This window comes from Pelodiscus sinensis, unplaced genomic scaffold, assembly GCF_049634645.1.
Source record: "Pelodiscus sinensis isolate JC-2024 unplaced genomic scaffold, ASM4963464v1 ctg35, whole genome shotgun sequence".
Classification (NCBI taxonomy): Eukaryota; Metazoa; Chordata; order Testudines; family Trionychidae; genus Pelodiscus; species Pelodiscus sinensis.
The window spans coordinates 3,138,948-3,151,764 of NW_027465908.1; the positions used below are offsets into that span (position 1 = coordinate 3,138,948).

Below are 12,817 nucleotides of genomic sequence, written 5' to 3' on the forward strand. Positions count from 1 at the left end.
ATGGAGGGACCATGCTAAGGGACTAGAAAGTGCACAGCCAATTAGTGGCTACGAACTGAGTCAGCACTATTGATCTTCTTCCCCTTAATTGCACGTTCTCAGGCAGGCTGCCTTTCTTTCGCTGTCAGGATTCTCTAGGGTGGCTGCAATTAGAACAGATATCGCACATGCAGTACAGCGCGGCTAATCCAAGCATCCTGTGTTTTGCAAGGACTTGTGTTTTCCAGCAGTGCACCTGGCTTGCTGAGAACAGATGTTAATTCCACTGCACTTCTTCAAAACACGTGGCTGTCAGACGAGACAGCCAGGAACATTGCTCAATAGCTTCTGAGTGTCTATAAAAAGCCCTACAAAGCAGCAGCCATCCACTAGGCATTATTTACACTGTGGGAGGTGAACTGGGGACAAATCCTATACCTCTGTAGAACAACAATGTCTGTCTCCTTATCCTGTGCCCTTTATTTGGGGCTCGTCTACATGGGGAAATTATTCTTGATTAAAGTAGGGTTGATTAGCTCCAGGTTGACTTTCCATGTGAATTCCCTTATTCTGGCTTTTTTCTGGGTTAGTTTACCCAGCTTTGAAAAAGGCACTGTTCTTCCAGAAATAGAGTGTTCACACAAATTTGGCTACGTCTACACTGCGAATTTTGCTGGAAAAGGCAATACAAATGAAGTGCGGATTAGCATTTTCTTGCACTTCATTTGCATACTTTCTTCTGATCCGTTTTTGTACTAGGGGGAGTTGCGCAAAAACAAGCAGTGTGGCCATTTCCTTTTTGTGCAAAAACCCCTTTTTGCACAAGATCCTTATGCCTCAAAAAAGGGGGTATGCCAATCTTGTGCACAAGGAGCTTTTTGCGCAGAAAGAAAACAACCACACTGCTTGTTTTTGTGCAAAAAACCACAGCGCAAAAACAGATCGGAGGAGAGTATGCAAATGAAGTGCGAGAAAATCCTAATCTGCACTTCATTTGCATTTCCTCTTCTAGCAAAAACTCGCAGTGTAGACGTAGCTAGAGAGTTAAACTGGAATAGCTGTTCCAGTAAATTTCCCATGTTGGCCTGCTCTTAGTGATTGTGTCTGCAGTATGCCTCCCAGAACTGAGGAAGCCAAGCAGACGACTTAATGCTCATTGTGATGTCTTACTGGCTAGGAATTGTCCTTCCACTGAGCCTTGTTCAGTCTGCAAGTGTCATTAAACTAGAGAAAAGCATCCTTTGGGTGAGAGGATGGGTTAGCAGAAACCTCTTATCTGGCAACAACGTAACTTCTTTCTTATCCCTCATTATTTGAGCACAGGGCATTCATGATACTTGGTTAGATTACAAGCAACTTCTATATATTGGGCTATTGTCTAGCACAAAGGAGGTGTGATCCTGAGGATTGCAGGATCTTACTTTGATAGAAATCACTATTGTATTATTTTGTTGTTGTTGTTATTCATAGATAATGGTTACTATGTATTATTATTCTGTAGAAATGAAATGCATGAAACTTGATCTGACCATATGTAGAAAAACAGAACAACTCCTTTCTCCCAGTTCATATTTAGCAAAAGCAAACCTATCAAGCACATATTTCAGTGCCAATCCCACAACCTCAACTTAGGGCGAGAGAAGGGTGAAAAGAAAACATTTGCATACTAAATGTATTTTGCCAACCTAAATTTGTCTCTGCAGGTACATTTGAATCAAGCACTCTTCATACCCTGTACATAAGAACATAAAAACGGCAGGTTCTTGCAGGTTGTGTGCGCTTAGTATGAAAAAACCCCACTTCCTTTTGTTTGTTTTAAACCTGTTGCCAATTAATTTCATTTGGTGACCCCCTCATTCTTGTGTTATGAGAGAGCAAATTACATTTCGTTATTTACTTTCCCTGCAGTGGTCATGATTTTATAGACATCTATCATAGCCCTGCTTAGCTGTTTCTTTTCAAAGTGTAAAAGTCCCAGTCTTATTCATGTCTCCTCATATGGCAGCCGTTCCATACCCCTCCTCATGTTATTACCCTTTTCTGAACCTTTTCCAATTCCAGTGCTATGCCTGTGTAATAGTGAGCTTGGTTAGGCTAGTTCCATCCGTGTGACAGCTGCATTTGGGAGAGGGACTCTAAACTTGTTAAATCAGGGCCAATGCTATAGTGTTTGGGGATTAGAGGAGGAACCCTTCTGTGCGATTATAACATGTATCCAATCTTTGAATTGAAATGATACGCCCCAGTGCCTTTCATGGTAGTGACTGGAAGTCAGCCTTCTGCCCGTCTCTTCTGGGCATGGGCAGGGGTACATTGCTTCCCTAACTGCTTTGGACCTGTGTAGAATCCCCTCCCTCCCCCGCCTCCACCCTTGGCATTGGCCTGACTGCTGGAGCACACCCTCCCCCATACAGAAGTCAAACTCCATATATTCTTATGGGTGCAGCAGGTTACTTAACAGGGCCGTGCCCACGGTGCAGCTGCTCCCTATCCTGCCTCCTGCAAGAAGTAAAGAAAAGAGGAAGCAAGAAAAGGACGCGGGAGAGGGAGCACTTAGTGAGTATCCGATTTTCCCAGAGCGGCTCAGCTGTGACTCTGCGTCGGAGGCGCATGTTGTGGCTCCTCTCCAAGGCCACAGAGCCCGGCCTGCTGCTAGATGAGACGCGAGGATTTCCCAGTATTTCCTCCTGTGACACTAATGACCTTCAGCGCCTTCCAAATGTTCGCGCTCAGCTCCTCGCGGCCGGTGTCCTGCCAGCGGATAAAGACCCCGCGTCTCCTTCCCCCGCTTTGCTTTGGTGCCGCAGCGCTCCCGGCAGAGCTGCCCCGTACGTGCATGGGGGGGTCCGAGGGACGCTACAGCTCCGGGAGCGAAGCCCCCAGGGGCATCCGAGCCGCTGGAGCGAAAGGCACGTGGAGCCCGGGGGGCCCGGCGGAGCCGCACGTGCCTGCGCCCAGCGCCTGGCTTGCTCCAGAAAAGGGACCGAGGCCGCGTGGCTCTGCTGGGGGGGGGGGGGAGCGATCAGCCGGCGTGGCCAGGCGGGAGGGCCTGGGACGGGCAGGGCAGGTGAGGCGGCAGCGGGGGCCTGTCTGGCCGGGGAGGAAGGGAGGTGGCCGCGCATGCTTGGCGAGAGCGAGCATCCCCCGGGAAGGCTGGGCTCGCTGCTGATGCTGCCGCCGGGGAAGCGCGTGTAGCGGCGGCGCTGCGATGCACCTGGCCCGCGGGAGGGGCGAAGAGCCAGGCGCCCCCAGCCGGCCGGTCCCAGTCCAGGGGCGCGCCCAGCCCAGCCGCCCTTGCTCCCCGCCCTGCCGGTTCCGGGCTTCGGGACGCTCCGGGCGGATCTGATTGGGGAGGAGGGGGCGGATCGGCCCCTCTAAGCCGCCGCCTCCTCTGCGCGCCCGGGGGAGCCCCCGCAGCCTTCCCCCGGCTGTTGCGTTCCGTGCGCCATGCCGGGGGCCTCCCTCCCCATAGCGCGCTGCTCCTAGCGGCAGCCGGGCCGGGCGGCGGAGGCAGGGTTGCAGGTGGCTCCGGCCGGGGCAGCCCCGCGTGGATTCTGGACGAACCTGGCTCGCTGGGGGCGAGGGGGCAGCGATCCGGCTGCCGGGAGACCTGTCCGTGGTGCTGACTCCAGCCCTTTGGGGTCCGGCCAGCGTCTTGCCGCCAGAAAATGGCACCTTAAAATCACACGCGGCTCCCCTGCGCCCCTAGCCCGCTGACCGATCGCAGCACCCCAGCGCGGATCCGCCGGCAGCCTGAGACCCTGTTGCACACTGGGCACGACGAGCCTTCTTCCAGCCCGAGAACCGCTCCCCTCTCGGAATAATGGCTGCTCCCGCAGGGTGTCTCTGTCTCTCTTCAGCCCTGTTGCTTATCTGGGGTAGGTGCCTTCGTTCTTTGTGGGCTTGGGTTGGGTTGGGTTGGGTTCCTCCAAGCAGCCCTGAGCTCCTCTAAAGACCTGCTCCCCCAGCGAGCCTTTCCTAATGCCTCTCAAATAAAACCCGGCCTTAATGGTGGCTTTTAGTTTGGTTGGCAGAGAGAAGGAAATGGCATTAATATTAAGTTAATTACATCAATTAGGTTATTATTAAGTGGCCTGATCACAGAAACCGTGCCTTTCAATAATGCTTGTCTGTGCTCTGCTGCGTCTTCCCTAGTGTTTTAGAATGTTGTGTACGTTGATCTGCCAGTCCACAGGGCGGAACGCATGTAAACATGCAGCAGGCGGATCACAGGGACTGACTGATGGGTAGTTCATGCAAAGCAAAGAGAATTTTTATTGCAATTATTTCAGTTTGCTTAGGAAATCTGGAGGGATTTTTGTTGCTGGTCTTAAAGGTTGGCTCTTTTGTGCTTTCTGTATTTTTGGAAATGCTCCCTTGGTGCCAAGAAATGTCCAGCATGTCCTGTATCTTTTGCTTAGCCCATGAATGCTTATGCCTGTAATGCTGGCAACAGTCTGAATGGCAACTTTCCAGAGGGGTGTAGTCCCGCTGTCCCAGTATTTACCCCAGGGCTCGCTAGTATTGAAATCCTGGCTTAATGAAGATGTAGCTCTGTAATCAGTGCATGCATGAGGGCTGCAAGAGGATTAGGGTACCTGGGTGATAGGTGCGGCTCTCCAAATCCCATCTCATCAGCCAGAGAGGGAAGGGAAGAACATTAGAACAGCCAGAGTGGGTCAGACCAATGATCCACCTAGCCCAACGGCCATTCTGCTGACCGGCTTCCAAGGCAATAACAAAGGAGGGCAATCATCAAGTTGAACACTCCCAGCGTCTGACCGAGGCTTAGGGATACTCAGCACAGGGGTGTGTCCCTGACCATTTTGGCTAATAGCCACTGGCAAACCTTTTCACCCAGGCCTCCGACGGGGGGAGGGGCAATTTCCCTGGAGCCCCATGATTCAGTAGCAACAATGGCAGCTGGAGCCTTGAGTGTCTTTGAATTGCTGCTGGAGCATCACTGCTCTGAGGGCAGGGGGAAAGTCCAGCTTCACAATCCCGGTGGTGTGGAAGACTGGCTGCCCGCAGCCTATCCCTTCTGCCTGAGTCCCTGTCCCTCCCCAGGGTACGGAGCTGTCTCCCACACACGCTCTGCAGTGGTGGCTATTGACTCCGCTGTTTTCACCATAAACTAATTTTTTTTGAACTCATAATTTTGGCCCAGGCTGCGTGCGTGTTGTGGGAAGTATTGCTCTTGGTTTGCGTTAAACTGGCTGCCCACTAATTTCAGCGGTTCTTATGGGGGGGCAGGGAAGTAAATAAACTTCCTGAGTCTCTTCCTCCACTCCAGTCATGAGTGTACAGGCCTCTGTCCTCTCCAACCGCACTGTCTCTTTTCCAGACTGAAACTCAAGCAGCCCTCACTTCACACCACAAGGGATGACCCTAGGTTGAAAGGTACACGGGATGCCTCTGGCCCCTTCCCCCTTAAATACTTGGTGGGGCATCAGGCAGGTCCCTAACAAGCTCAGTAAATGATTTAGGCACCTGATTCACTAGAGACGCTCCTTGCCTGGCTGGTATGCAGAGGTTAGTACCTGGCAGGGGAACACTGTAAGTCAATTTCCTTCTGCCTGCCCAAAGAGCAGGCATGCACCCCAAGACTGACATAAAGGATAGGCTGAGGGCTGCACTTTGTAGCATATTGAGACTGTACCATTTTCATTACACAGTAACTTGCCACACCTGCTATGTGAATTCCTCTGTAGTCCTGTGGTTTGGGTGCTCACCAGCATGTGGATGATGCTAGTTCAACTCACACTCAGCTTGTCCACTCTCTGGTGACAAGCCAGCTAGTGGGTGCTCAGGTCCCCTCAATCTTCTCTAGTTTTGTCTTTAAAGTGCTACCAGACTATTAGTTGTGTTTTAAGTTTTTCCTGTTACAGACTAACTTGGCTGCCCCTCTGAAGTGCCAGTGGCTTTGTTCCACTTTCATTACCTATTCCTGGAGCCACAGCTGTGCAGGCAGCCAGTGGTTGGGGGTGATGCTCAGCATATGGGAGGTTGGGGTTCAATGCCCTTATGCTCTTACTGAGAAGGAATTTGAACCTTTATTGCTTTTCTCTCAACTGAATGGCCTTAGTGCTTTGCTGGGAGGAATTCCCACATTCCTGTCAGTTTCTTCTGTTGAAGGGAGGCCACCTTCCTTAAATAGTCATTAGGCCATAGCTAGAGCAAAAGGCCCTGGATGGTCCAGTGGTTTGGGATGCAATCCCCCCTGGGGGAGAGTACGGTTCAAGCCCCTTTCCTCTGGAAGAGTGGGGATTTGACCCCTTGAGCATTTCTCAGTGCTGGGCAAGTGGGATGTTGTGGGGGCTCCCTCAGTCCTTTGTGCTGAACGTGGGCCAAGTTCAGGAACCATGACATGGGCATTGGGCCATCTGCTCCATGTGCCTGCTTTGGCAGTGCTGTGGTTGAATACAAACCTTGCTGCTGTAAGGGGCTGGCTCCCATCCCTAGTCGGCTTGTTGCGTGGACACTGGCTCTTCCATCCTTTACCATTCAGATGCTCCACTGTAGCTATTTATCAACCAGGGTAAGCTTTCAGTGCCCTCTGTGGGGGGTGGGTTAGGGTGCTTGCGTGCTGTGCTGGTGGCCCTGAATTAAATCCCCACTCATGCTGTCAGGAGGACCTGTGGTGTGAGAGAACAGAGCCCTTGGATCTGGCCAAGAGGCCATTTGCAGGCTCTCTTGCTCTTTTTAATTAAAGCTTTGCTGCTGAGCAGTAACCCCCCTCCCCGCCCAGTCCACCATGATCAGTCCCAGCTTGTGTCAGGCACCCCAAGGCACTCCCCCACTCTTTTGAGGGCTGTGATCTGGGGTGGCCACCTTCTGGGGAGAGTCATTGGTGAGCGATCCCTGTGCCCAATCCCCTCCCTTTCCCAAGAAGTCACCGGCCTCTTGAGAAAGAGAGGGGGTCAGGACAAGGATGGCCCACCATGAAGGCCAAACACCTAAGCGGCTAGAGATCCCTGCACAAAGCCCCCTGCAGGTTCAAACCCGGGTCTTCATCCTAACCACTGGACGTAGCTGGGCACCCAGTCCACAACACATTTAACTCAAGTGGAACGGCTTCCCCAGGCAAAGAGTAGGAAGGCACCGTAGGGTGTCAGGTCACGCTATATGGACCAGGGGAGAGTCAAACCCACAGCTTCCTCAGGCCAGAGACACAGCCTAACTGCTGGCCTAACAAGTAAGTCACAGTAACATCCTGGCCCAAGTCATATTTAATTCAAGTGGAACAGCTTGGTGCAGCAAGAAGAGAGGCACCTGCTGTCCTTATGCAGAAGGAGCAGGCCACACATGCCTGGGGAGAATCGAACCCACATGTCCTACACTCCAGTCTGTCAACTAACCACCAGCCTACAGAGGGAATTAGATGACACTGATGCCCAAATACCATGTAATTACAGTGGACCAGCTTCCCCAGGCACGAGGGATGCCAGCCCCATGCCCCCACTGCAGTACCCCAAAGCCTGCTCCGGCTGTTACAGTCCCACTCAAACCTTCCTTAGCACCAGAAAGGCAAGACTGGACCCACAACCCAGCCCCGTGGCCAAACCACTGCTCCGCAGAAGGAAGGCTGCCCGGATGCTTGTCATTATTGAACAGGGAAGAGCTTGTCCATGACTCCACAGTGCGGCCCTCCCCACAGCTCCCGCTGCCTCAAACCCTTTGTGAGAGCAGCCCCAGAGCCTGGCTACTGGATTATGCACCTGGGCGTTAGGCTCCCTTCCCTAAATACTGTTTCATTGAAGTTGAACAGCTTTGGTAGCAAGAGCAGGGCTCATAAGACTAGCCCCCCTCCCCCACACTGTGGTGCCACAGAAGCACAGCAGAGCCTTGGGCTAGGGGGATCCTGCTTTAACTCCCACCTTGTTGGCATAAACGGGATTTGAACATTCCACACTCAGCCGATCTGGCAGCCGGACCCCTGGCCCCAAGAGCAATTCCATTGCATGGAACAGCTTCAGCTGGCAAGACTGCAGGTGCTCCTATCACTGCTCTAGGAATTAGGGTGCTCACCTGGCCAGGGGGGGAACCCTCGTCAAATCCCTTCTCACCACTGGACGGGAGAGCGAGGTTAGCAAGAAGCTTGGCCCAAAACACACACGTGGAACAGTGTCCACAAGCAAGAGGGAAGCGATCAGCCCACTACTACCTCCCCCTCCCCCAATGCAGGCACACCCTCCCGGGCTACATGTCACATTCAAATCCACCTCTCCCCACACCCCAAGAGCATAGCCAAGCCCCTGAACTACAGAGAGCATTGTGTCCTTGTGCATGCCCGAACAGTATTTAATTAATGTGGAACAGCTTCCACAGACCAAAGCAAGGAAGTAACCCATCACCGCGCCCCACAGACTAGGACATGCACCCGGGCTGCTGGAGACGAGACTGGGAGCAGGCAATCAAGCCCACAGCTCTCACACTCTAGGCCTACAGGGGGAGGTGGAGACGTTTGTCAGCCCAAATAATAATTACAGTGCAACAGCTGCAAAAGACAATCCCAGACCTCATCTACAGGAAAGAGGATGAAGGTAACAGTCAGCATCCTGCTAGTGGCAGTGGCATAAGACTATAGACAAAGCTGTTCCTGTTGATATTTCCCATTCCTAGGCAGCATGGGTTTACATTGTATCAAGACAGCATTTGATGAGTAGGAGGCTGTAGTGCCTAGCTGCAGAGAAGAGAAGGCTGCCTCATTACAGAGGGAAATATTTTACACCTGCCAATTTCTGTGTTGACCTAATTGAAAGCCTTTTTGGCTATCATTCACACAGACGCTAAAGCTTACCCAGAAGCCAACTTTGCCTCACTCTAAGCCTCTTGTACTTACATAAAAATTACAAAACCACAAAACTGGAAGCGTTGAGCCTAGTGAATCCTAATGATTGGATTTGGACACAGCATCACTCTGAAACATCCAGATTCATTTAGTGCACAATTGCGCCTGTAGGCTGGATTCAGAGGCAGGTGCAATACAGAGCTCAAGAAGTGCTGTAACAGACCTTCGAGGGGGTAGTATGTTGAACTGTTTGTGCCTGAGAGCAAACGTATTAGGGTGATTCCTTTCTAAAGTAGCACCAAAAGGACTTTAAAATGTGGCAAAGCAGCTGCTGCTGCTAGGAATTTGCCTGCCGCAATCACAGATTGTTAATTATTATTAATTATGTATTTACAGAGTTCAGCTTGGAGAAGGAAAGTTTGTAAAATTTGCCAGTTTAGATTTTTATAGGTTGTCCATGAGCCGTGGTAATAAAGCAGATGGTTTTCAAGTGAGGTTCATAATACCTCTGTAAAAGACGAGACCTGAATAAAAAAATCTTTTGTTTTCCTCCATCTCTATCTCCAATTGCTGTTATTTTGGCCCAATGGCTTCAGCTGGCATCTGTTCTCCAGTCTGCGTGGAAGTTCCTTCGGAGACGGAGGCTGTGCAAGGAACTCACATGAAGCTGCTCTGTATCTCCTGCATGAAGAGAGAGGAAGTGTCTGCAAGCACTGTGGTGGAATGGTTCTACAAGACTGAAGGGGGGAAAGATGAGCTGGTATGCAGATTTGCTAACCTAATTCATTGCTTCCTTAGCCTTTAGTGTGGGGAAAGTATCCAGCAAATAAGGGATAAGAGGTAAGGGAGGTAAAAAGGCCTGGCAGAGCATTCAAGTTTTTGGTGAAATTCACACAAGGAAAACAAGAGCAGCAAGTGTAATATGGGTTATATGTGTGTGACATTTTGACTTGATAAAGACAAGAATGTCCAGCGGCCACTCACACAGGCCTGAAAATGACAATGCTCCTTAAGTTATTTAGCCCCACTGCAGTGTTTTCATTTGTATCACATTGTTCCCCCAAAGGTACCAAAGCACTTTACCAACATTGTCTCATAACTGTCTCCCCCGACCATCATTGATCCAGTTGCTTATTTGTCATGCAGCAGCACTCAGAAGGCCTAATGAGTTCCAGACCACATGGTGTAAGGGGGTGCACATACCCCAGTATGTGTACATACACACAGCCAGCAGTCCCTTTTCCAAAGAATTTACAGCCTAAATAAACAAGACTGCTGAAAGGTGAGGAGAAAACAGGCACTGAAATATGAACTGACTTGCCCTAGTTCCATGGTTGGTCAGTGGCAGAATGCAAGCCTGCATTGTGCACTTGTCTACTTGTGTTTTGCGCTACACTACTTACAGGAGAAGGCAGCTGATGTGTTTCCCCCAGGACACAGATCCTAGGCTAGTTCGACCAGGCTGCTGACTGAGCCTGTCAAGCAGCAGCCACAATGCAGGGAACTTGGCTTCTCTCAGACTTCACCGTGTGGCTGCAGAGTAGCAATGCAGACAGTCAAACATGGGTGCAGAGTGGGCAGATAGAAGATTGGAGGATGGACTGAGATGTCTAGAAATAAACTAGTGATAGAAATGTAGCCGTGTTAGTCTGGTGTAGCTGAAACAAAATGCAGGACTATGTAGCACTTTAAAGACTAACAAGATGGTTTATTAGGTGATGAGCTTTCGTGGGCCAGACCCACTTCCTCAGATCAAATAGTGGAAGAAAATAGTCACAACCATATATACCAAAGGATACAATTAAAAAAATGAACAAATATGAAAAGGACAAATCACATTTCAGAACAGAAGGGGGATGCAGGGTGGGGGGGAAAGGAAGGTAAGTGTCTGTGAGTTAATGATATTAGAGGTGGGGAAAGGTAGATGTCTGTGAGCTAATGGTATTAGAGGTGATAATTGGGGAAGCTATCTTTGTAATGGGTAAGGTAGTTCGGGGTCTTTGTTCAGCCCCCCGTGGAGAGTGTCGAATTTTAGCATGAATGCCAGTTCAGAGGATTCCCTTTCAAGTGCAGATTTGAAAGTCTTCTGGAGTAGGATGCATGTGATTAGGTCATTGAGACAGTGTCCTTTCTGGTTGAAATGACAAGCAACTGTTTTTTCTTTGTGATCCTGTCTAATGTCTGTTTTGTGGGCATTGATTCTTTGGCAAAGTGTCTGAGACGTTTGTCCAATGTACATAGCAGACGGACACTTTCGGCACATGATAGCATAGATTATATTTCTGGATGCGCAGGAATAGGTATTCTTGATCTTAAAACTCACTTGGTTAGGCCCAATAATGGTGTCAGCAGAGTGAATATGTGGACAAAGCTGGCAACGGGGTTTGTTGCAAGGGAAAGTACCAGGGTTGGTATTAGTGTGGTATGTCCTGTGGTTGTTGGTAAGAATCATCTTGAGGTTAGGTGGTTGTCTATAGGAGACTATGGGTCTGTCTCCCAGAGCTTCTTGGAGTTTAGTGTCCTGTTCCAGTATAGGCTGTAATTTATTGATAATATGTTGGACAGGTTTAAGTTGGGGGCTGTAGGTGATGACAAATGGTGTTCTATTGTTGGTTTTCTTGGGTCTGTCTTGTAGTAGATGGTTTCTAGGTATTTGTTTGGCTCTTTCAATTTGCTTTTTTATTTCTCCAGGTGGGTAGTTGAGGTTTATACATGCTTGGTAGAGATCCTGAAGTTTCTGGTCTCTGTCAGTGGGATTAGAGCAGATGCGGTTGAATCGAAGGGCTTGGCTATAGATGATGGATCATATGGTGCGTGCTGGATGGGAGCTGGAAGCATTTAGGTAACTGTATGAGCCACCCTCTACAGAAAACCCGCTGAAGCCCCTGTAATTCTAGCCATTGGTTTGACTGAAACCAGGATTTAGTGCTAGACAGCTCTTTCACCCGCTGGTTTAATGATGGTGGCACAGTAACATCCCTGTGAAAGTTACTCCATCATGGGATTTGTGAAGCACTTAGCCGGTCTCTGTGTGCACTTTTGACTTTTGTGTAGGAGGATTTTGGAACAGTCCTTTTGACTGAGTTAAAATAGAGGGATGTGGCAATGATGGATAAGAAGCAACAGATTTTTAGAATGAGTCCTGAGTGTATGCAGTCTTGCATATTTGCATATGTGCATGTGAAGAAGTAAAGTTTTTGTCTCAGCTAGAGAACAGAGCTCATGTTGAGCTTTGATTTGGACAGACCTGGTGACCAACCAGCTAAGTAGGGGTATGTCTACACTAGCTCGTTAATTCAAGCTAGGTGGGCAAATCTGCCAATCAGGCAGTTGGTTCGAACTAAGGGAGATTTAAAAATGGCGGCCAGACGGGAACATGCAAATAAAGCCTGGGATATTTAAATCCCGGGCTTCATTTGCAACTCTGGTTGCCTGATTTGCCTACCTAGCTCGAATTAATGAGCTAGTGTAGACATACCCTAGTAGTTCAGCAGAAAAGGACCTGGGGGTTACAGTGGATGAGAAGCTGGATATGAGTCAACAGTGTGCCCGTGTAGCCAAGAATGCTAATGACATTTTAGGGTGCATTAGGAGGAACATTGCCAGCAGATCCAGAGATGTGATTATTCCCCTTTATTTGGCTCTTGTGAGGCCACATCTGGGCTACATCTAGACTACATCCTTTTTTGGAAAAGGGATGTAAATTAGACGTATCGCAATTGCTAATGAAGTGGGGATTTAAATCTCCCGCGCTTCGTTAGCATAAAAATGGGGATAAGGGATCTTTCGGAAAAGGCTTTATTTTTCGAAAGATCAGCGTCTAGACTGGCGCTTTTCTCTGACAAAGCTCTGTGCCGAAAAAAGCACCAGCCATTTTTATGCTAACGAAGCACGGGATATTTAAATCCCCGCTTCATTAGCAATTGCGATACGTCTAATTTACATCCCTTTTCCGAAAAAGGGATGTAGTCTAGACGTAGCCATGGAGTAGTGTGTCCAGTTCTGGGGCCCCCACTACAAAAAGGATGTGGACACATTGAAGAGGGT

At 49.6% G+C, this 12,817-nt stretch overlaps 1 protein-coding gene across 3 annotated transcripts in view; it reads left to right on the top strand.

The window, feature by feature from the left end:
• LOC142818156 (sodium channel regulatory subunit beta-3-like) overlaps positions 1-12,817 on the top strand; it is a 123,127-nt gene that overhangs the window by 101,455 nt on the left and 8,855 nt on the right. For 2 of the 3 annotated variants that reach the window (XM_075916432.1, XM_075916434.1), the window contains one exon: positions 9,367-9,530. In XM_075916432.1, coding sequence (XP_075772547.1) covers positions 9,367-9,530 — 164 coding nt within the window. Of the gene's footprint in view, positions 1-2,730; positions 2,808-3,688; positions 3,858-9,366; positions 9,531-12,817 lie in introns of those variants that run through there. The other variant, XM_075916433.1, reaches the window with a different exon arrangement.